Here is a 25,463-nt window from a genome sequence, read left to right on the forward strand (position 1 = left end):
TACATTGCAAAATGAACCAAGGCAAATATGGGACAAGTCAAAACTCAAAAACCTTCTTGTCAAACGCAATAATAATTAGTGAATGCCTCGGTAAAGAAAATAATATTAACAATTATTAGTAACATATATTTCTGTCACATAAAGTTGCTTAGGGATGATACAATAATAGCAGTAATTGGAATCTAAACGTAATGCGGTGCAGCCAAGTGTTCTTGCAGGATTCAACTTCAGCTTTCTGCTTTAAACATGAATTTACCCAAACATAATTTACAACTTAGACTTTGATTTAGGAAACCATAAAATTTACAACTTAGTAAATCTGCCTATATACATCATTTACAGTTAATACAAATTAAGGGTCAAAATTTACACCTGCATCATCATATAATGTAGTGTAAACACTAAGCAATACATTGCATCAAGAGGAAGAAGATGGATTGAATATCAAGCACCATGAATTTGGCTCATGAGCTCATGATATCTGTCATAAAGTGGTTCAACCCAACAAGCCATTTAAGATCTATCACTATGACCTCACGCATATATTGATCCTTAGTAGTCATAACAAGTTCATGGTAGATGACCCAACCAGGTTGTCTCTGGAACAAAGCTGAACTTGGATGGATATATACAGGCTGGTTCTCAACAAAGGTTCTGTAGCCTTCCTGGGGATCCTTCCTTGCTGCATGGAAAAAGAATCCTGCTGTGATCGCCTTTCTGATCTTGGTAAAATTTTTTCCAACACTTGCAACATCCAATTTATACTTGCATATCAGAGATGATGATTCAGATTTCAGAACCTAATTCAATCTGGCCAGCAAATTATATGCAGAGGACCAATGACAAGATTTATTCTACAATTCACAGCAGAATATGTTACCAAGAAGCCCAATTCTAAAACATTTCACTATAATACAAGACAGTATATCTGCAGAAACATTGAGAACCTTCGTACAAAATTACAATTAAAAAGAAAACAAACAAACAAGCAAACAAGTAAACAAAGCAGCTAAAATATTTAGTAGCAGTAAATAGATATCTTACTTATCCATGATGAGAAGCTGTTTCCTGACATCCTGTGCTCTCCTCAATGATTGAGATTGAACAAAGTTCTCAAAACACCATGGTCCCGAAAATTTCTTGGCTTTCCAAGCCTCATAAACAGCAAGCAGTGTGAGATGGTCACCTTCAGGCTGGAAAAACTTTGCCCTCTTCTGATCTGCTTGGGCATGCTTTTCCCTAGGCCTGAAAAAATATTGCCAGTCTGAATCATGGAAATTATCGTCAATATCTCATCACTACATCCAAGGTCCACACTGGCAAGTAACATGTTAGACAATGGCGGATCCAAGGGAAATTCTGCCATTTTCCTCCCCAATTTGGTTAAAAGGCCCTCTTCATCCAATGCTCCAAGACTATAGAGCTGTTCCATTGCTGAAATAATAGCTTGGGATGATGGTGGATCCATAAAATCAAAGGACAGAAGATCATTTATTCCCATAGCTTTCATGTTGAGAGTAGTCATTGCAAGATTTATCCTTTGAATCTCAGGAATCGTAGTGGGAGGCATCTCATTCCTATATGCGCTCTCAGTATATAGGCGATAGCATTTGCACCCTGCACGTCCAGCTCTTTGTTTGGCTGAAGCTTGTGATATCGGAGTTATCACTAATGAATCAAGTCCTTGTTTTGGGTTATAAACATTTTGCTTTGCAAAACCCAGGATCAATAACGTAAAATATCCCATCAATAGTCAAAGAAGCCTCAGCAATGTTAGTTGCCACAACCACTTTCCCTTTCCCGGGAGGGGCAGGGTCAAATATCCTAGATTGCATTTCACTAAGAAGGGCACTATAAACAGGTAATATTATCAGTTCTGGAACATTCTTACCTAATCCCTTCATTCTTTCGTAGAGATTGACATGCAAAATCAATCTCCTCTTGGCCAGTCAAGAAGAGAAGAATGGCTCCTTCAGGTTCTGTCAAGTGGATCTGTGTGATCTGAGTAGTTTTGCCTGAACCTGTTTCACCAATTACCACCAACACCTGATTATCATGGACAGCCTGAATCAATTCTTTTTTTTAACTTGTAAATTGGGAGACTCTGCCTCTGTTCTTGAATAGAAAGCTTTGACCTTTGCCCAAAAGTAATGGTCTTCCCATAAGCATCCTTCTTCCATTCTGGCATATCATAGGCTGACAAACCAACACCCGTAAGCTCCTGAGCAAGATGCCTTTCACCAGACTCTGGCATAGGGTCTTCCCAAGGACGATTGAGATCCTTTGAAATAGAATCAAGCATGGTGCGCTGCTGCTGTTCTCATACTTCTCTACGCTCCTTTATAAGTGCAGACTGGAGGGCAGCAGCACGACCAAGAGAACCCTCTGGATTTTTGACATCCCCTTATGCAATTCCGATAACAATGCACCAGACTGTCCAAACTCCAAAGAGAATAACTTCAATATATACGTGTAACTTGAACCAAAAATACCTTGGACCACAAGTCTTCAAGATACTTAGTCATGTGCACTCTTCACTAATACCCGAGAATCCAAGATACTTTCCAGTTCTAATATCTGACCCTCACAATCCACAGCAGAGGACGTACTACATAGTGAGTCAACATCAAGAAATTACTAGATAGTCAAGGACACGAACAAGTTACCTTTTTTACCTACTGGCGATGCTGTTATGATAGAATTCCTTCACAGAACAGGCAATAAAGAGTAACAAAAAACATGTATGATGAAGGAAATACAACTCACCTTCATTACTTTTGCATAGGGATGATTACTCATCAATAATCATCAAGCCTATTGATTCTATCTTCAAGAAAGCCTTTCTTAGGTACAAGACATCAAATATTACTGTTATAATAACCACAGAGCTAGGTTGAGAGTATTCATGAGTTTATCATTAGAAAAATTAATCAAACCAATTGTTTGTAAAACATGTCATTGAATGTGAAATTCATAGACTAAAAATATCATAACAACAAATGAAAATGAAATCAAACATGATTGAAGGAACACAAACAAAAGTAGCATTGTAATTATAGTATTAGGATTTAGGAGCAAGTGATAAGAACGTATCTCGTTTTCACTAATTATGGAATTGCATGCTACTTACAGTATGGTTAAGAAAGCCGGAGGGCTTTGTATTGCCGATGAAGTTCAGGCCGGCTTCGCCATTTCTGGGGATTTGAGTCTCATGGTGTTGTTCCGAACATCCATATTGATGAATTGAGAATAAAACATAGATTTCATCATTATAAATGACTTGTCAGGGCATTGGAAACGGCATTCCCTTTGGGGATGTTGTAACTACTCCAGAGATCGCTGAGTTCTGAAAGTAATAGAGAAAGAGAATGCTCTTCTTGTTGGATAGGTTAGTTTAGTTGTATAGGTTAGTATTTCTCTATTTTCATTCTAGTGATTGATTTACATTCTAACGATTTATTCACTAAAAAATAAGAATGATTCTAAATGAAACAATATTATTTGCTTAATTATTAGGCATTGATGGAAATTGGAAACACTGAATAAGTTCAATTTACCAATATGCAACGATAACTAGCAATAGGTACGAGATCAGATCACAGGCATACAAATCACTACAAATTGGGGTTGAATAAGAAGGAATATATTCATAAACCAACCAACAAAATCACGAGGATAATATTTCAACCAACAAAGTTCCAACATCCAATTTAAAAAAGAAAATAAGATAATTCCTAAAGCTTTTCTCTACGGTAATGTTACTGTTGTGTCGTCTTCTGCAAGCTCATGTTCTCCAATGCCAAATTTGGTGCCTCTAAGATTGCATTGGCCACAAGATGTCCATCCTTAATCTTGACAGGACTAAACTCAGAGAGAAGGTCCAAGCATTGTGCTTCCCATACCCCATGAGGCAGAGAACGAGACGAAGAATGAAGCAGGCAGTGAGCCTTACAATACCCTAAAAGAAATTGTTCAGTGACATCATTCGGATCATAATTAGCTAAAGGCCCATCTGTCGACATACAAGCTGAACCCTGTATCATCTCAATCAAACAATTTAACAAATCAAGATTGACATCAATCAATTGTATTAAGAAAGATCAACTGAAAAGCTAGATGATTATACATACAGGCACATCATATTGGGGACGACGAAACTTCCTGGTCAAGTGGGGAAACTCATTGCGAATCTCATTTTCTATAACAGCTATGTATTGTCCGGACAAGTCAATCGTGCCAGATGCCTGCTTAGACTCACGCCTCAGTTCATAGTTCCAATAAAAAGCATCCTTTAAGGCGTCCTTGGCAAGGCGATAGCCATGGATGGTGCTTTGATCGCAGGAGAGAGCAATGTGGGTGCAGAGGGCTCCCAGGTTGAAGAGAACAGAGGCCTTCTCCATATGGATGTTATGCTGAGAAGAGTGATGTTGTGGGCTGATGGCATTGTACCAAACAAAGACAGGTGGGTTGGGTGAGGCTTTCATAGGAAAGAAAGGCTCAATCATGCAAAGGCATCTGAAATAAAGGACGAGGCAGTCACGGCGAAAGGGTAGAGAAAGGTCATCACGCAGCATCTCATTGCGCAATTTGGGTAGCATTTGGAGAAGGTCTTCTACTCTCTTTGCCATGCTCTCAGAGTATTTGAGGACAAAGTAACTGCGCAGGGACTCATAGAGATCATTCAAGGGCTCACTCTTCTTCAAAGGAATGAATGCAAGAATTTCTGAGGCCCGCGAAGAAGGCAATGGAGACGAGAGGATTGCCGAATTTGTTAGATAAGGAGGAGGCATGTCCCATGGGTAAGCCACCAGCTTTCCATCCTTCGTAATCTTGAAAGGATTGTACTCCGAGAGGATGAGGTCAACGTATATTTGTGGTGGCTTGAGTTTCCTCGAGAGGCTGCAAATCCCGCTAACTAATGTCTCAGTGACACATTCTGCATGATCAATAGCATAAGATTGGACGCTTGACTCGTATGCTTCAGGGAGAGGTCGCTTGGATTTGGGTAGGATGGATGATTTCCACTGATGAGCCTCCGCCTCAAAGAATGTCGCCTTCTGGTAAAGATGAGCTACCCAGGTTTGGTCAAAAGAGTTGACATGGTTCCGTGCAGCCGAATCAGCAGGTATCAGTTCATATGCTCTACGATAACGCTTATAAACCTACACATCATCATCATCATCATTAGAGTGAAAAATAAATGTAAAATCAATCAAGAGTGAAGACTGACCGATCTAAAAAATAGGGCACATCGGTGTTGTTGGACACGGTAACAGCCGCCCTTGTTGTTGAGTTCTTCCCCTAATTCGAGCTCGAAAGCCTGAGCGGAGAAGAGGAGGTGCAGAAACTTCGCGAAGAGGGGAGTCAAATCGAGGGTGGCGGAGACCACGCCCTTGGCAAATTCCTTCCAGAGTGTCAAGAAGAAATTGGCGGCAACTTTGAAGTCTTCTATAGCAAGGTGACGGCCAAGGGCAGTGGTACGGTCGCAAGAGGCAGCAATCTGGCTGCATATGGCTCCAAGGTTGAAGACAACGGCGGCCTTCTCCAATTGGATGGCGTTGCGCTGTGAGGAGACTCCATCCTGATGGTCAGGGTTGAAGGCGTCGTACCAGACAAAGATGATGGGGTCCACGTGGGCGTCGGAGGAGATAGAGGTGAAGAGTAGCTCAACCATGGAAAGGCATTTGAAGTAGTGGATGAGGCAGTCACGTTGCATGGGAAGGGAGAGGTCCCCTCTACGCTCCACCATGTCCCTGCGGCATTTGTTTAGGGTTTCGAGAACGCTTTCAACTTTTTGTGCATCGCTCTCCGAATATTTTGAGACTACCAACTTACGTAACGGCAGGTACAGCTCCACCGGATCAGTCTTCTTCAGTGGGATTGACAGCACCCGATCATCGTTGTTCATGGCGGCGTCTTAGGAATCCAAGAATTGGAATTGGATTTGCAAATTCCGCTCTCCTCCCTCCCCCCTTTTAACCTATTCGGTTCGGGGATTTTTTTTTATTTTTTAAATTATAAAATTTAATTTTTTTTGTGACAATAAAATTTAAATTTTGAACAAGATAAAAAAAAATCTCTCATTTATTTTATCTTTTAATTGTGGCGCATAAAAAAGTGATTTTGTGTTAATGATTCAGATGGCCATCATGATCGCGATTCTAATGATCCTGAAACAAGTGTTCTTTTCGTCGTGAGCCGAAAAACTCCTGATATAGGAGGCGCGGATACTTTTTAATCTTTCTACACTAATAAACTTGGAAGAACTCAAGCTGACATAACAGAATTAGGAGTTTTCTTAAAAATGAAATTATTCTAAAATCATATCTTTCTATCAAATGCATATATATGCAAGCTACAAAATATGATCTAATGATAATTTCTACCAACTACGTAGATATGGTTTAGTAGGTCTGAAACTATTTTCACTTCTTAATACTTTTATAGACATGGATGCGTATATTTGATCAAAAACTTTTAAATCAATTTGTGAATTTTGTGTTTTTTGAAAAAGATCAGAGTTGGTGAAAATTGCAGGAACAGAAATCACATAGAACTCTTTTTTTTTTTTAAATGTGTAGCATAATTAAATATAAAGTATTTTTTTAATACACAAATTTTTAATATTTAATGATTAAGTAAGATGTGTTTATGACCTTAAATTCCAGTCAATTTTTATATTTTTGCAAGCAAAATTGAATTTATCTATTTTGAAGTAAATAGATTTATAGAGAAAAATAACTACTCTTAGATTATAAACTTTTATTTGAGTATTTTAAAAATAATTTAGGACTTGTTTGGGTTAGTTTTTAAAAAAATATTTTTTTTGAATTATTTTTTTTAAAGATCTTATGAAAAAATAAAAGTAATTTTATGTTTGAAAATTTCATACAAAGAGATCTTTTTATTTATCAATTATATTTAAGTATAACAATATAAAAATATTTTTTTGTTTGTTTATTACATGAAAAATATTTTTTTAAGAAAAAAAGATCTTTTAAATGAAGATGTAAATTACAGTTTTTTCAAAAAAGATATTTTTTTCTAATATTTTTACTTTTATTACTAAAAATTTGCTAAACACACTAAAAAATAAAAAAGATATTTTTTATTAAAAAAGATCTTTTTTTACCAAAATAACGGCGTCCAAACAAGTACTTAAAGATAATAAATCACATTTTTACTTTACAAATCTGATTTTAGAGAAGTCAAATTAAGCAATGTGATTTTTACTTTACAAATCTGATTTTAGAGAATTCAAATTAAGCAATCTTAATACTGTGTTATATATAGAAAATTATGAGAGAGAGAGAGAAACTCATGCTAAAGAGGTCATGCTATAGCCATTGTTTTGCTTTATAAGTATTGTGCTTGCTTTGGAGAAAGTTGATGAGGCCTTTGAGTGCAATGTCTACATTGTCACTCTTCATCAACTCTCCTGCAACCTCAGCAGGGGTTGCATTAACCTTGTCCATCAAACCTTGTTATCCTTGTATGTCATCAAACATAGGATGATGATGGTTCTAAATTCTTAAGTAGTTAGAAGCCAGTGTCTTGAAAGCAGTGAAAGAGCAATATGACATGTGAATGTGCAAGTCCATTCTTTCTACCAGGTCTCAACAATGCAGGGTCAAGACGTTCTTTGTGATTTGTTGTGCATATCACTATTCTTTCTTCTCCACAACTTGACCACACAATCCATCAATGAAATTTAGTAGCCCCGACAGAGTAACCTTAATTACAACAAACATATATGGTAACTCAATTTGACTATGGTCTATGTACAAGATATTTTTATTCAAGTCATTAATTTTGACTATAAGATATATCTCTAATTTTTTTATTTTTTTATTTATTTCTAAATTTTCAATTTTTAAATTTGACTGGTCAAACATAATACAACTTCTATGATATTCTAATAACTTGATAACTCTTTTTTTTTTTTATCAAACTTTCATCTTTTATCATTGGTTTTTAACTTGAATAAGTAATAAGTTTATCATTTATGAACACTAATAATTTCTAATTAAAAATTTTAATTCAACATTCATCAACTTAGTTATTATAATCGATAAGCTTAGTTTAATTTTCAACAATTCATTATCTCTTTCACAATATAATTATTATTAAGTTGTTAATTATTTTGATATAATATATTTTTCTAGCTGTTATATAGGCTATTTTACTTATATACACACAAAAATTAATCATTAAATTAATTATTTGTATAAAATACATGTTAGAATATAAAATATACGTTAAAAAAATTCAACAATATATGTATTTATAAAATATTACATAGTAAATATTTTTGGTGTACACATATATAACATTTTTTTTACTAATATAAAGGTATAGTTGAGAGTAATGGTTAAAAAGAAAAACGTAAATGTTTGATTGGAAATTTTTTGTTTCTTTCATATTATCAAAACAATATTAATTTTTTTCAATAAATTCTGAAACTATAAAATAATATGATATATATCGAGAAATTTGTATGATATACATGATATGCTTGATTTGAATTTATATATGTAACGAAAATAGAACACAATTTGAATTTGCAGGTTACTTGTCGAAGAGGCTATATGATCTTGACACATCCAAATATGGGAACAAGAAAAGAGTTGAAATCATTCAAACAGAGTGGAGTAAAGGTCGTATCCGACATCGTCGTCAACCACAGGTACAATTTTTTAAGAATAAAAAATATAATTATTCATGTATGTTATTATTGTATTTCGAGTAAAATATAATATAACATATATCTATTATTAAAAGGTGAATAATTAAATAGAAATTTACATCTCATCACTTAACATAAATCGATCACATGTTAACACATAATATATAATGTCGTAAAGTTTATGGTGTCTATGATCATAGTAACTACTAACTATAGTGGCACTAATACAAGTATAGTTAAAATTTTAAGTTATATTCGTTTTACACTTTTTTTTTGTTACTCATAATTATATATTTAAATATACAAATATTATTTATATATTAAAACTAATTATTAATATATCGTATATAAATATATATAAATTAATTTATTTTTAATATATATTTATATTTTAATATATTTTTTATGCTGATAACTAATGTTCATATCCTGACTCAAAATAAAAGCTAGGCCCAGTCAGGTTAAAAGACCCAATCCAGGAGATTAGGCCTCGCTATTCATCCAACCTCTACAAGGAGGTCGGAATCAACACCAATATACAGTTAGCACTCATCTAAGTGAGTAACTGTCTCTCAGAATCTCTCACCCTCTTCTAAAAGAGATATCTCAACTAACCCGAAGGTAAAGGGACGGTTATCCACCATTAGAAGTGGAACTACTTCAGCGGTGATTATTAGTTCCTTCCCTATAAATGCACTGACACACTCAGGTAAACTTAAGTCTAATACTCTAAAATCTGCTTACCCCCTTGCTAACTTAGGCATCAGAGTGTTTTTGCAGGTACCACCCCCCATTCTTTCAAATGTACAACTCGGACGGCGGCTCCCAGACATAGGACAAGTCGGAGACCTCCTCCCTCCAACGCTTGGGCCTTTCATTCAAGCCTAATCATCTGATTCTAGGTAAACCCCTTAACATTGGCACCATTGTTGGGGACCTGGAAGATCAACACACGATGGTGGACGACCAACATGAAGACGAACACACTGCATTTGAATCTGATCCAGAGCATCAGAACGCAGTCAACAACGACCAAAAGATAATATCTCTACAAGGAACGAAAGGACTACACGGTAAAGGCCCCTCGAATACTCAAGGACCGAAAAGAATCTCCTCCGAAGTTCATCAGCCCGGAAAAGATGGGCAACCTCACTCTACCGACCTAATGGGACTATTACATGGCCACCAAGGTCGACTCAAGCAACTAGAACAAGAGCTGGAACGACAGCGTGAAGCAGAGCAAAGCCTAAGGAGAGAGATCGAGTGACGAAGAGAGCTTGAAGAAAAGCTGGAATCCAACCTCCGAAATAAGAATTCCCGCAAAGATTGAGAAGACACCCCGTTAGGAGAAGAATACCCATTTATTGAGGATATCATGAGGGCTAAAGTTTTTAGAAAATTTAAGAGCCCTAACATGGATCTGTATGATGGGACGACTGACCCAAAGCATCACCTTAGTAACTTTAAAAGTTGGATGAACTTAGCCAACGCATCGGACGCTACTCGCTGCAAGGCCTTTCCGACGACCTTGACAAAGGCGGCCATGAAGTGGTTCGATAGCCTTCCCCCAAGTCGGTCACCAACTTTGACGACCTCTCACGCAAGTTCCTCACGCGTTTCTCGATCTAGAAGGACAAAGTCAAGCATGCACCTAGCCTACTAGGAATGAAACAAGAGGTTGGAGAAAGCCTAGGAGAATACATGGAAAGATTCAACAAGGCGTGCTTGGAAATTCAAGACTTTCCTATTGAAGCAGTGATAATGGGTCTCGTTAATGGACTTCGAGAAGGACCCTTATCCCAGTCCATCTCAAAGAGACACCCAACATTCTTGAGTGATGTACAAGAACGAGCTGAGAAGTACATCAATATGGAGAAAAACGCCAGGTTACGAGAATCGAGCTGGCGGCTAGGGCACCCCCACTAATCAAAAGAAAGAAGAGGGAGCCCAAGAAAAAGGAAAAAGTTGGATCTGAAAGGCCTAGAAGATATCACTTTTACACTCCTCTACGAGTTTTCCTACTCGACGTATACATGAAAATTTGTCACACTGAAAAGCTTCCTCCCCCACGACCCATCAAGAACAAAAAGGGGGGGAGGCCGTAATGAATACTGTGAATATTACAAGCTGTATGGACATTCCACTAATGATTGCTACGACCTAAAAAATGTGATAGAAAAGATGGCTACGGAAAGTCGGCTAGACAAATATCTCATGGAAAGGTCGGACAATCATGTGAAAAGAAAAAGAGATGAAGAAGGTCATGGACAAAGAAGCCCACCCTCACAGACCCCAGAGCGACATATCCATATGATATTAGGAGGATTTATGGGAGGAAGGTTGACCAAATCATCTCGAAAAAGGCATTTGAAGGAAGTCTACCAAGTTAGAAATGAAGGGTCCGACCTCCCAACTATCTTTTTCACCAAGGAGGACGGGCAAGGTATTGTGTTCGGGCACTACGACCCGGTAGTAATCACTATGATTCTCGCCAACGCTCATTTACATAGAACCCTAGTGGATCAAGGGAGCTCGGCTGACATCTTGTTCAAGCCAGCATTTGATAAGTTGGAATTAGATGAGAAGGAGTTGAGAGCATACCCTGATACTCTCTTCGGACTAGGAGACACTCCCATTAGTCACTAGGCTTCATTTCCCTACAAACAACTTTTAGAAAGGGGATGAAATCCAAGACCTTAAGTATCGACTTCATTGTCGTCAATGTAGCTTCTGCCTACAATGCCTTGATAGGCAGAACAACCCTAAATCGGCTTGAAGCAGTGATTTCTATCCCCCCATATTTGCAAAGAAGTCAATACCATTGAGTTCGGAGGGATCCGAGTTAAGGAAGAACTACGACCACAGCCCGGAGAAAAGACTGAAGAGATACAGATTGGGCAAGAGATCGGGAAGAACACCAATATAGGAGCCAATTTAACAAAAGATCTGAAGTAGAAATTGGCGCAACTCATACGAGAAAATTCCGATCTCTTCTCCTGGAAAGCTTCTGACATGCATGGGATAGACCCCGAACTCATGTCACATAGGTTGGCTGTCCACCTAGGATCTCGACCTGTTCAACAAAGAAGACGGAAGTTAGAACCTAAACGAGTTCAAGTGGTCGAAGAGCAAGTGCAAGCCTTGCTAGAGGCAGGCTTTATCAGAGAAGTCAAGTACCCGGCCTGACTAGCAAATGTGGTGTTGATCAAGAAACAGAATGGAAAATAGAGGATATGTGTTGACTACACCAATCTTAACAAGACGTGTCCAAAAGACCCATATCCTCTACCCGATATTGATACCTTAGTAGATTCCAACTCGGGATATCAATACCTGTCATTCATGGATGCTTACTCGGGATATAACCAAATCCCGATGTACAAGTCAGACCAAGAGAAGACATCATTCATCACGCCCAGAGCGAATTACTGCTATATAGTCATGCCATTTGGATTAAAAATGCAGGGGCCACATATCAAAGGTGGATGAATAAGGTGTTTGCACCTCATCTGGGAGAATTAATTGAGGTATATGTAGATGACATGCTAGTGAAAACCAAAGATGATGCCAGCCTCCTGAACGATCTCTCGCAAGTCTTCAACACCATAAGATTGCATGGGATGAGATTAAATCCCGATAAGTGCACCTTTGCAGTAGAGGCTGAAAATTTTCTAAGATTCATGCTAACACAAAGGGGATTGAAGTTAACCCTGATAAGTGTAGAGCAGTCATAGAAATGAAGAGCCTGACCTGTTTAAAGGAAGTCCAGAAGCTGAATTATCGACTTGCAACCCTATCCAGGTTCTTGGCAGGATCGACATTAAAATCCTTACCACTTTTTGCCCTACTGAGAAATGGATGCCAGTTTGAATGGACTTCTGAGTGTGAAGAAACTTTTGAGGAGTTCAAAAAGTTTTTGAGCCAACCTCCCATTCTTACCCAGCCAAAAGCAGAAAAAAATTCGTGTTATATATAGCTGTCACCGAGAAGACCGTGGCATCGGTATTAATACGGGAAGATGAGGACATGCAGCATCCTGTCTACTTCATAAGTAAGGTGCTACAAGGCATTGAACTAAGGTATAAAAAACTTGAGAAGTTCGCATACGCCTTAGTTGTAGCATCTAGAAGGCTTCGGCCTTATTTTCAAACTCATACTATGAGAGTTCGGACAAACCAGCCCATGAAACAAATCCTTCAAAAAACGGATGTTGCGGACAGAATGGTTCAATGAGCTATAAAGTTATTTGAGTTTGACTTGAAATACGAAATTCGAATGGCTATCAAAGTCCAATACCTCACCGACTTCATGGCCGAATATGCAGGAGACCAAGAAGAGACCTCTACATACACATTATATTAATTTAGTTATTATGATTAAAATATATTTTTAATTTAATTATAAATAGATAATTCATATTGTATATTCAATCACACAATAACAATATTTTAATATTTATTTTTGAGTTATTATTACAACTTTTAACATGACAAAAGAATAAGAAAATGACATTTTTTATCATTGATTCTTTTATATTTATCGAGCATTTTTTTTATTAAATTAGTGTATGTATGTAAAAAAAAAAATTGGCAAATACTTTCATATATTTTCTTTCTATCAGAGATTTTATGAAGAAGAGCTTTTTTTTGCTTGTTGTCGTTGCAGCTGAATTAAAGTTTATAATAAAGCTTATGATGAACTAGGATTTACAAACACAGTTTCAGGAATAAAGAATTTGCAATCCGATATTTGAGGGAGGACACCAAAATGACATCAGTGTTCACGACTACTCAAGGATTATTTTGTCATTTTCACACACATGGGACACTTAACTATTATATATGCGAATTAACATGTAAAGTCAGTAGCTTTTGTTAATAAATCATGCTGAAAATTAGAGTAAAGACTAATTTAGTTATTGAAAATAAATGTTAAAAATTGATATATGTATTAATTTTTTTTAAAGATTAAAATATCTAATTTTAATATTCTCAAAAACTGATTTAAATAATTACTTACTTTAATTAAACCTTGAACTTTTAATTTTTGAATTTCTAACTATATCAATTTAATAATCCGTTCGAAATAGAGATATATACTACGTTGCATATATATGTTGAATTGTGGTACGGTGTCCCTATCTTTTACAAATACGTGTGCTATCCTCTTAGCTTTATTAATATTTAATAATCAGCAGCAACATTGTTTGAATTGAGGCCAAAATTAGAGAGTAGAGGCTTCTACTTATCTACTAGCTAATTACTTGTCAAACTTTCAAGTCGTTAAATTTTGACAAAACTTTGGAACATTTTTCTAGACTTGCGCCTAACGTATAACGTACGAGACATAGGACACATTTGCGTTTCTTTGAAAATTCATTGCACCTTATTCTCATCAATGATGCCTATATAAGGCTACATAAACACCCTGTTATTTATTGCCACACACAAAAATAGAAAGAAAAAAAAATGAAGTCGTCACTACTCTTGTTTTCACTATGCTTCCTATGCCTTTGCATTTCTCTTCTCCCTTCTTTCTCCACCTCTACCATACTATTTCAGGTATATATCTGTCGCCAATATACTTTGTTGAAATTTTAAATGTTATTTGTGAAGAAGTATTACATTAGTTAAATTTAAATTAAATGAATAATAAAATTTCCTTTTCTTTTTTAAGTCGAATTAATTAATAGTACATATATACTTAAATAGAACTGTTATCTTAAAGTTTTGGATAATATATATTAGGTGAGTTTTCTGGTGCCTGGATACTGGTGACTAACGGTGGCTATGCTTTGACCCACCAATAATATCATAACATCTGACCCAAAGGACTCTCTAAGAATGAGCGAAACGACGTCGCTCAGAATTATGCAATTAAAGAATAAAGATAAATACAGTAACTTCAGAAGTTTACTGGGAAGATATTTATGTAATTTTGCATTCCAAAAATAATTTTTGTTTCTTTTTTAAATAAAAGTCTTGATGTTCCATTGGATAAGAAGCATCACCATGGTGGAGCACTGTACCAGCAGGAAATGAATGCATATGCTCTTTTACTGAAACTCAAAGCACCGTATCTTGGGATTTGGACCCATTGGAAGAAGTAGCGGTTAGAAGTGTCCAAAAGAACCGTGGCAGCTCATCAGCGTCTTCGACGGATTGATAAGGAAGAAGGGGCGTGTTCTCTTCAGGTCCAGATTTTTATTTGGGCATGTCTTCATGAAGGCCATGACAAAAAATAAAAGTAGTGAGGGTATTTGTGAAAAACAATGTATTTGTAGATGCAGCGGATGTTCAAAATGAATTCAGTTGCCAGATTGCAAGTTCCATTGTTTTATTAGAGACGAGAAACAAGTTGAGAAAACCGTGACTTTCGCAGTGGAGAAATATAGAAGGCTTTCAGCCGCACCTACCTTTGATGATTTTTGGAAGTTGTGGAACCTTTTGAACCAATCTTTTTATTTTTTGTATTTTTTAATTTATTACATTTTTCTGGGATGATTTAGTTAATTGTTTATTATTCTTAATTAATATCCAAAAATTTTACCTTTTTTTATTTTTTTTATTAGCCAATTTATTATGGTCAATTATGTCAAAGCTTTCTATTTGTGCTAAACATGCCACATGTCAACATTATATTGGTTGATCTAATTTAACTAGTCACCTTAGTCACCATAGTCACCGTAAGAGAAAAGTCACCATAGAAGTCACCTATATATTATAACATGCATCTAACTCATTTAATTATTTAGCGACGTTTTGAAACCGTTGTTAAACTAAATAAAAACTGTTGTTATCTATTATTATTTTAGTAGATAAAAACATTAATATCATTAATTAGTTTAAGAAGAAATAATTGATAGTTTTGTGGATTTATCATTATAGGGGTTTGTGTGGGCATCAAGTGAGCAAGAAGGAGGATGGTGGAATCATTTGAAGCCATTAGTGGGTGAGATTGCAGCTTCTGGTGCTGAATATGTTTGGCTTCCTCCTCCCTCTAATGCTGATATTAACGGCTCTCAAGGTATATATATATAAATTCTTTATGATTTCTTCAACATAGTTTTTCTTTCGGACATATTTTGGACATGATATTTACCGACACTCGTCTGACATGCGTGTCTGTTGTTTCCAACCGTGTCATAATAAAAAATAAAAAAATCTTTTCCGAACACACCTAAATAGCATTACGTGTCAGCGTGTCCAGTTTTATTCTTAATATATATTCTTAAAATAAATTTAGATATAATATATATTATTATTTATTAAAACAAAAAAATATTTTAAATACTTGATATAATTAAAAAATATTAAAATAATTAAAATTTTTAATTTTTATTTTAATATTAATAAAATATCAAAATATCATTACGATTTATCTAAAAAATACTTTATATTTTATATGTATGCTTGTTCCCGTATCATATAAGATTTTGAAAATCACATATCAACGTGTCTCGTATTATATCGTGTTTCGTGTCCGTGTCAGTATTCATACATCATAAATCATAACTATATATCATCCAATACAAACTAATCCCACTTTTTTTATAATATTGTTATACACATTTACTAATAAGTAAAAGAAGATATTAATATTATATAATGGACACTTTAATAAATTGCTGCCCTGCCTAACGCGGTTGAAATTAATCAGAACTGCAACTTTGTAAGTCGTGGGGTAGGGTCTTGAGTCTTGACTCAACTCCTTATTTATACATTTGTAAATAAAATTAAAGAAATAGTATTGAGAGTTCATGTCAGAATAAATATCGCCACAACTTAATTAGCCATAGCGTCGCTCATTTACGTAAATATTTCATTAATAATACAATATAATCTTAATATAATTTTTTCTAAATCAGTATAATAATATACTGAAAAGAAAAATGATTATACTACAATGCAACAATTATATATATATATATATATTAATTCTTGAAAAAGTGAAAATGTTTAATCTAAGTCCATATATTTCACTTGAAATATACATCAGGTATAAATTTCTAATTGTAGACAAATAATGATAACTAATCTTAATGTCTAAGATATTTAATTGTATTTTATATATTTTTATACTTTTAAATTTGTATTTAATTATTATATTCTAACTTAATTTGACTATGTACAAAGTCCTTTTATTCAAGTCAATAATTTTGACTATAAAATTAAATATATCTTCTAATTTTTTAATACTTGTATTTTTATTCTTAAATTTATAATTTTTAAATTTAATTTGTCAAACATAATATATAAAACTTCTATGATATTCTAATAACTTGATCAACTCTTATTTATTTTTTATTAAACTTTTATTTTTTTACCATTGGTTGTTAACTTGAATAAGTAACTTTATCATTCATGAACATTCTAGTAATAATTTCTAAAAATTTTAATTCAACATTCAGCAACTTGTCGATAACCTCAGTTTAATTCCAATTCATTATTATCTCTTTCACAATATAATGATTATTAAGTTGTTAATTATTTTGATATAATATATTTTTTAGCTAGTTATATAGGTTATTTTATTTATATAAACAAAAAATTAGCCATTAAATTAATTTTTCATATAGAATATATGTTAGAATACAAAATTTACTAATATACACAACTACATGGTAAATATTTTTGGTGTGCACATATATAACATTTTTTAGGTAATTTGAGAGTAATGGTAATTAAAAAATAAAAAACGTCAAACTTTAATTCGGAATTTTTTGTACGGTGAAAACTCAGGCGCAATCGACCTCGCGTGAAATTGATAACTGAGAGTCGCTAGATGAAAATTTAGTCAAATTAATCAAATCATCTAACGGCTCCAAACTATCAACTTCATGTGAAATCTACTGCATCTGAATTTTTACCTTCTTTTATATTATCAAAACAATATTAGATTGTTTTCAATAAATTCTGAAACTATAAAATAATATGATATATATCGAGAAATTTGTATAATATACATGATATGCTTGATTTGAATTTATATATGTAACAAAAATAGAACACAATTTGAATTTGCAGGTTACTTGCCGAAGAGGCTATATGATCTTGACACATCCAAATATGGGAACAAGGAAGAGTTGAAATCACTGGTTGCTGCATTCAAACAGAGTGGAGTAAAGGCTGTATCCGACATCGTCATCAACCACCGTATGCCGGAGAGATTCGACAGCAATGGAAATAGTATATTCGAAGGCGGCACCCCAGATAGTCGTCTAGACTGGGGTGTGGCCGAAATTTGCAGAGATGATCCTGAATTTCACGGTACAGGTATAATTTTCTAAAAATAAAAATATAATTATTTATGTAGTATTGTCATCATATTTCATAAAATATAACGTATATTTATTATTGAATAGTGAATAAATAGAAATTTACATCTCATTTAACATAAATTGATCACATGTTAACACACAATATAATATGGTAAATTTTATAGTGTCTATTATTATAGTGATTATATAAGTATAGTTGAAATTTAAGTTATATTGATTTTGCACATTTTTTAGTTACTCACAATTATAAACTTTTTATTTTTAATATTTGAAGAGTAGTGGTATTTTTTTAAAATATGGATTATTGAGATGTTATTCTTAAATGTGGAATCGTTTAACTAGATAAGTAGAAATTGGATCGTCCGATTTGTGTTAAAAAAAGTTAAAAAATTTGAAGTACTAAAATCGGACCATCTGATTTGTGTACTTTCTATAATTTTAAAAAATACCAAAATTTCCAATATTAAGGTGTATCACCACTTTTACTTCAATAACAACAACAATTAGCCTTATGAACTTTTATATATTCAAATTCAAATAACATTACTCGGTTGGTGCAGGTAACCCTGACACAGGAATTGGGTGGGGTCAGGTCCCAGACATAGATCACACAAGTACAAGAGTACAACAAGAACTCTCAGATTGGATGAACTGGCTCAAAACAGAAGTAGGATTCTCAGGTTGGAGATTTGACATGGTTTTAGGATATGCACCAAAATTCACCAAACTCTATATAGACAACACTAAACCAGAATTTTCAGTTGGAGAATTATTTGAAAAAGTGGCCTTGGGAAATGACAACAAGCCCCTTGCAAACCAAGATGCACACAGGGGCAAATTGGTAAATTGGGTGAATGAGGTTGGAAGTGGTGTACTTACATTTGACTTCACAACAAAGATGATTCTTGGTGCTGCTGTTGAAGGTGAGTTATGGAGGTTGAAGGATGGTAATGGAAAACCACCAGGTATGATTGGAACAAAGCCTGAAAGTGCTGTGACATTGGTGGATAATCATGACACTGGGTCTCAGAAGACATATCCTTTTCCTGAGGATAAGATTATGTTGGGTTATGTTTACATTCTCACTCATCCTGGTCACCCTTCAATTGTAAGTAAACCACCACTTGCATTTTTTCTGATCTTGGGATTGTGTTTTCTTTAACTATGTTTTATATATTGTACATGCAGTTCTACCATGACTATTTTGAACGTCAGAATGGTATAAAGGATAACATAAAGAGTTTATCAGCCATAAGAAAAAGGAATGGAATCACAGCAACAAGCTCAATAAACATTCTAGCAGCTCAAGCTGATCTTTACATGGCCAACATTGCCAACAAAATCATTGTCAAGATTGGACCAAATGAGAATCTTGGAAACCTTCTTCCATCAAATGCTCAAGTTGTTGCCAATGGACAAGACTATGCTGTGTGGGAATTAAAGTGAAATGCACTTTATACAGATATATGCATATGTATTTTTATTACATTTCTTGTAAAAATAAATTGATGACTAGAATAATGACATACATGTCCATTGTTGATGTTCACAAAATACACATGAATGGATATCTAAATTTAAAATATATATCTAATTAGTTTCTTTTTTTTTTTTTTGAAGTGACTAAATTAGTCTCAAATTTTAAAAATTACCATCTGAATCTCCAAAATATTAAGCCGCGAGACAGATTGGAAGAATTAATCTATATCACGGAAAAATAATGATAATCTTTTAAAGTTTCAGGACTAATATGATCACTACTCTGCCAAAATTTGAAGATTAATTTGAATATTTGTTCTGAAATTTATGTACTCTAATGTAAACTTTCAAAAAAAATCACGTTTCCTCTAGACAAAGGCACATAAAACAAATCCTCAGGGTGAATAGGTGTGTAGAATGCAATCCAATCAAAGCAATAACAAACATGTTGAGAAGTATATGGTTATAATTTTTCAAAAGGGAATGAAGAAAAGAAAGATCATGAGATGGTTAAGAATTTATTTATCATGAATCATGATGCAATATCAATAAAAATGATGTTTTCAATAGGGACTACAGTGATGTGACGAATATGATTTTCTTCTTGCAAAGAACATCAAAAACCTTGGAAAAAATGACTTCTTCTTCTTCTTTCCATTTCTTAAATCTGGTGATCCAATTGCACTGTCATAACCCCTTGAACCTGAATCAAAACTGTCCCTGGACATGCTTTTCTGGTGTTCCCCTCTGTCGCGCTCCGACCTCCATCTTCGCAACTCGTATTCCATGCCTAACTTTCCTTCTTTAGCCTTCTCAGCTTTACACATTGCATCCCTTAAAGTTTCTCTTCTAGCAGCAATCTCTGTAGTCACTTCATTCAACTTTTCCAAACTTATCATTTCAGATTCCTTAGCTGCCTCAATTTCAGCATTCGCCGTCGCCATCACTGCCTTGGCTCCCTCTTCAGCCTCATGTGCATGCTTGCTCAGCAAGTAATACTCCTCCAAAGAAAGCGTCACTACCTCCGCCGACGAATCTGCTTCTTGGCTGCTTTGAGCTAATTCACTCTCCTTCAATGCATTGATTGCCGCCATTGCGCATCTCTCGGAAGTCTTGGCAGCCTCAATCTCCTTTAGAACTTCAAGTAATCTGCTCTGCATTGCGCTCGCTGCCGCCTTCGCTTGCTCAGCCTCCTCCTTCGCTCGCTGCAGCTCTTCGCGAGCTGCTTGACTCAGTGAGTTGGCTTCTTTAGCCTCTTCAGCAGCTTCTCGTACTTTCTGCGGAATTCTAGCTTCCCTTTCTTTCATCTGAAGCAGAAGCTTTTCTGTTCTGCTTTTCTCTACTTCAGCTTCTAGAGATTTCGCAGTGATTGAGGCCATTTCCTCTTTTTGCCGAATCGATGCAAGGTTCAATTTCTCTTCTTCAAGTTCGGTTTTCGACGCCGCTGCGGCTTCCTTTAAGTTACTAACCTCAGCAGTTGCTTTTTCTATGTTACTTTTCACTTCCGCAAGTTCCTTCTTCGCAGATTCAACGGCTTCTTTTATTTCATTGTGTATCTTCGTCCTCAAAGGCCACAGTTCTTCACGTTCGGCACTTCCGTCTTGCCTCGACTGTGCTTCTGTATAAGCATTCATTTCATCTTTCAGATCCGTCAGCAAAGTCGAAGCCGTGTCCAATTTAGACTTAAGATCTTTAGCAGCTAAGATTTTCTGGTTTATTCTTTGAAGTTCTTCCTCTGAGTGTTTAAGATCTTTTTCCCAATTGAGAGAGTCCTGATCCCTAGCCATAACCGATTCCATCCGATGTTCTTCGGCTTCCATGTGCGCTGCATGTGCTGCTTCCATCGATTCCTTTATAGCAAGCAACTCAATGGTTAATTCTTCCACAGTCTTCTCAACCTGTTTGGACGAAGTAATTGCTTCTTCCGATTTCTGAATAGCTTCCTCTTTTTCAACAACTAAGGAAGCGTATTCCTTACGCAACGCGTCCAGCTCCTCTTTAACCGATGTTAGCTCTGTAACTGCCGCAGTGTACCTGGCCTTTGCGACCTCAAGCTGTGCCTTGGCCGCCACGCTAGAGTCCTCGGCGATACCTTGCTCCATCTCTTCCACTCTAAGCTTCGCGAGTTCCGAATCCTGTCTTGCCTGACGCTCTTCGGTTTGTGCTCTCTCCAGGTTCAGTTTCAGCTCTTCTATTAGTCTCTTGGTGGTGTCCAGCTCCTGAAGTACTTCTTGTTTCGCTTTCTCTGCCGTCTCTGATTTCTTTTTGTATATTGGGATCTCCTGCTGCACTTTCTCGAGTTCTTGTTCTACGTCCTTTCGTCTCTGCATCATAGAATGTGCCAAAATTAACATTCACTGAATATATCATAACATTTGGGTGGAAACTCAGATGGTTTGACTGATTTGACTAAATTTTCATCTTACGGCTAGCTCTCAGCTATCAACTTCACGTGAAGTCGACTGCACCTGAGTTTCTACCTAACATTTGTAATTTGTGTTGTAATTATTTTTTAAATTTTATACCTCCACGGTCTGTTTCTTATGAGCCTTCCAATCCACAATTCCTCCGAACTTGGAAACAGCTTCCTTTACAGATTCGAAGGGAGCTGCCGTGTCGATGAAGCCTCTATTCTCAGCATTTTTCTTTGAACTTGAAGGCGAGCCGGTTGGTATATGAGCAACATCAGCCCTTTTTCGAGCCGTTGAGTTCATCTTTCGTCTTCTATTCTCCTTCAGCATCTGCAACAATTTTATTTCCGGTGCCGATGTAGACCGTTTTATCAAGTCATTTGCATCCGTAATGGAAGAAGTTTTAACGGCAGAACCACCTTGATTACTATCATAGAAATCTTCCGGTTCAGAATCAGCATTCATGGCATCCATAGCATTACAAGAATTTGAACTCGTCAGTGTTGAATTTTCCTTGCTAAAATCAGTAACTATGATTTGAGGCAATGATAACATAACTTCTTTGGTACTGTCATCATGGAACTCTTTTGTTTCAGGATTAGAAGCCGGAATCTCCGTTTGATCATCGATGGTAGTGACACTAGATTCATCATTGTTAATATTCTTCTGCCTCTCAAGAATTTCTTCAGAATTTGCTTTTTCTGTAGAAGCTGAATTCTCTTGTTCTAAGATTTGACCATCATTTGAATTATCGGTATTAACATTCTTCTGCTGCTCAAGGATCTCTTCAGATCCTGGATTTTCTGTAGAAGCTGAATTATCTTGCTCTATGATTTGATCATCTTTTGAGTCTTCATCATTAACATTCTTCTGCGGCTCAAGGATTTCTTCAGAACCTGCATTTTCTGTAGAAGCTGAATTTTGTTCTATGATTTGATCATCTTTTGAGTCTTCATCATTAACATTCTTCTGCGGCTCAAGGATTTCTTCAGAACCTGTGTTGTCTGTAGAAGCTGAATTTTGTTCTATGATTTGATCATCTTTTGAATCTTCATCATTAACATTATTCTGCTGCTCAAGGATCTCTTCAGAACCTGTATTTTCTGTAGAAGCTGAATTTTGTTCTATGATTTGATCATCTTTTGAATCTTCATCGTTAACATTCTCCTGCTTCTCAAGAATCTCTTCAGAATCTGCAATCGCCGTAGAAGCTGAATTATCTTGTTCTATGATTTGATCATCATTTGGATCATCATTAGTAACATTCTCCTGCTTCTCAAGGATCTCTTCAGAATCTGCATTTTCTGCAGAGGCTGAATTATCTTGTTCTATGATTTGATTATCTTTTGAGTCTTCATCATTAACATTCTTTTGCCTCTCAAGGATCTCCTCAGAATCTGCATTCGCCGTAGAAGCTGAATTATCTTGTTCTAACGTTTGATGATCATTTGAATCATCATTATGAAAATTCTCCTGCTTCTCAAGGCTCTCTTCAGAATCTGCATTTGCTGTAGAAGCAGAACTATCTTGTTCTATGATTTGATCATCATTATTAACATCCTCCTGCTTCTCAAGGATCTCTTCAGAATCTGCATTCTCCATAGAAGCTGAATTTTCTTGTTCCATGATTCGATCATCATTATTAACAATCTCCTGCTTCTCAAGGATCTCTTCAGAATCTGCATTCGCTGTAGAAGCTGAATCATCTTGTTCTGTGATTTGGACATCATTTGAATCATCAGTCTCAACATTCTTCTGCTGCTCAAGGATCTCTTCAGAATCTACATTCTCTGTAGAACCTGAATTATCTTGTTCTATAATTTGATCATCATTTGATCCTGCTGTGTGAAGCTTAGTATCATCCAGCGGCGATGATGCCGAGTCATCTGTGGGAGGATTTTCAATTTCTTCAACAATAATTGGACTACCAGAAGAAGCATTAGGCAGCATTGCTGATTCGGTTAATTCCTCGGCTGTTGTCTCCGGCAAACGAGTCTCGGATTCTTCTCTACTATCACTAACAGTGGATTCATTTACATGTGAAGTTTCACCAGGGGTTTCTACATTTTGCTGCTTTTGCTCATTAGCACTTTCTGAAGAGGATTCTGATGAGGGTAGATTCTCCTCAACACCCTCCATTCTTATCAACTCTTGGAACTGCAAAAGCTACCTGAAACACAAGATGCAAAGAAACTCAATCAATGAAAAACAAAATTAAGAACAAAAATGATTTCTTATTGCCCAAAATAGGGACCTGATTGAAAAACTTCTCTAAAGACAATACTTTTAGATCAATCAAACCATATCATTTTTCTTTTAGAATTCATCATATCTATTGGGAAGTTAAATTAGATCAAGGGTTATGCAAATTGCCCTGAAGCACTAAAATCATGATATTTGTTAAGCCTTCACATTGTTCTTTGCACACAGAGACATACATTATTTAGAATTCTAGTCTTCCTAAATAGAATTACCAATATAAAAAACAGAACAAAATTGAGACCTATATATTACACCATCTGCATTCTGTAGCAGCTAACCTTGTGGAGGCAAATATCTCAGCCTTTAACATTTGAAGATCATTGTGGTTGCCGGGCAATCGAATTGGCAATCGAAAACCCCGCGAATTCTCAACTGATTTGTTGAAAAATTCTGGTGATATATATAGTTATAATGAAGGTTGGCAAAGGCAATAACAAATATTTCTTAATCCTATAATCTTAATGCCATGCAGTTAGGCAAATATATGTTCCAATCCCAGCTACAATTGATATAGAAAACTGCTATAATCCAAAGGTTTTGCAAGATGGAAAAGAAAAAGAAGTGATGATCATAACAAATTAAAGATGAATATACAAGGACTTGATTAAAAGTCAATACTAAAATTTTGCCACATTATCTTGATCGACATGCAAAGAGGGTATACAGCAGACAGGGAGACCAATTCAATCTCCAAGGAAGAATTGGCAAACAACCAAGAACATAAACCAGATATTAAGCTACAATAATTTGGGGTGTTGAAAAAATGTAGGAAAATAGAAAAATAGAAAAGGAAAAAAAGATAAAAAAAATTAAAAAAAATTATGCATAGGGGGAGAGAGAGAGAGAGAAACATACCTTGATTAAAGCAGAAACCAAAGTGATGATTGAGAGTTGAAGAGATATTAAAGATCACTGAAAAGTTTCTGAGGAGGAAAATACATCAAACAATGAAAAAAAAATCAAAATTAGCTTCAGGGAGGAAAAAGTATGAAGCTAAATTTAGTAATTAAGAAAATAAAAGCAAAATGAAAATAAAATAAAATGTGAAGAGTTAAAAGGTTTGCACAGTTAGTGCAGCTAAGCCTACCTTGTAACACAAACAAATAAACCAATAGTAATAATAATATTATTAATATTTCTCTTTCTGTTTTCTGAAATACTACTAAATTTTAAAGGTGGCAAAAATATTATTTAAAAAAAATAAAAATACTTTTTGCATGTTAAAAATCAATTTAATCTATTATGTATTTATATATAAATATATATATTATTTAATTTATTGTTAATATATATTTATATTTTAACTTATTTTATATGAATAACTAATTTAATAATTAATTATTGT

The 25,463-nt window shown here is 35.2% G+C and overlaps 3 protein-coding genes and 1 pseudogene across 5 annotated transcripts; 1 reads left to right on the forward strand and 3 right to left on the reverse strand.

The window, feature by feature from the left end:
• Positions 1–209: 209 nt before the first annotated feature.
• Positions 210–2,302, reverse strand: LOC112757917 (probable pre-mRNA-splicing factor ATP-dependent RNA helicase DEAH5; annotated as a pseudogene).
• A 1,325-nt stretch (positions 2,303–3,627) lies between these two features.
• Positions 3,628–6,176, reverse strand: LOC112756141 (vacuolar protein-sorting protein bro1-like). The gene is made up of 3 exons (XM_025804596.3): positions 5,231–6,176; positions 4,131–5,162; positions 3,628–4,034 (listed from the first exon to the last, which is right to left on the reverse strand). Exons 1-3 carry the CDS (start codon positions 5,906–5,908, stop codon positions 3,759–3,761), a joined length of 1,986 nt encoding a protein of 661 aa, XP_025660381.1. The 5' UTR covers positions 5,909–6,176; the 3' UTR covers positions 3,628–3,758.
• Positions 6,177–14,050: 7,874 nt separating this feature from the next.
• On the forward strand, positions 14,051–19,553 carry LOC112756142 (alpha-amylase-like). Its single transcript, XM_025804597.2, has 5 exons — positions 14,051–14,247; positions 15,574–15,712; positions 17,713–17,961; positions 18,527–19,074; positions 19,155–19,553. The coding sequence occupies exons 1-5, from the start codon at positions 14,155–14,157 to the stop codon at positions 19,410–19,412; spliced, it is 1,287 nt and encodes a 428-aa protein (XP_025660382.1). The 5' UTR covers positions 14,051–14,154; the 3' UTR covers positions 19,413–19,553.
• Positions 19,554–19,947: 394 nt separating this feature from the next.
• Positions 19,948–25,126, reverse strand: LOC112756143 (uncharacterized). 3 transcript variants are annotated; one of them, XM_025804599.3, is made up of 3 exons: positions 24,974–25,126; positions 21,971–24,026; positions 19,948–21,769 (listed from the first exon to the last, which is right to left on the reverse strand). In XM_025804599.3, exons 2-3 carry the CDS (start codon positions 23,993–23,995, stop codon positions 20,009–20,011), a joined length of 3,786 nt encoding a protein of 1,261 aa, XP_025660384.1. In that variant the 5' UTR covers positions 23,996–24,026; positions 24,974–25,126; the 3' UTR covers positions 19,948–20,008. The 3 variants fall into 3 exon arrangements, with proteins under 3 accessions (XP_025660384.1, XP_025660385.1, XP_025660383.1); XM_025804600.3 differs by lacking the exon at positions 24,974–25,126 and adding an exon at positions 24,360–24,907; XM_025804598.3 differs by lacking the exon at positions 24,974–25,126 and adding an exon at positions 24,397–24,906.
• Between the last annotated feature and the right edge of the window lie 337 nt (positions 25,127–25,463).

The sequence above is a fragment of the Arachis hypogaea genome, chromosome 6, assembly GCF_003086295.3.
Source record: "Arachis hypogaea cultivar Tifrunner chromosome 6, arahy.Tifrunner.gnm2.J5K5, whole genome shotgun sequence".
NCBI lineage: Eukaryota > Viridiplantae > Streptophyta > Magnoliopsida > Fabales > Fabaceae > Arachis > Arachis hypogaea.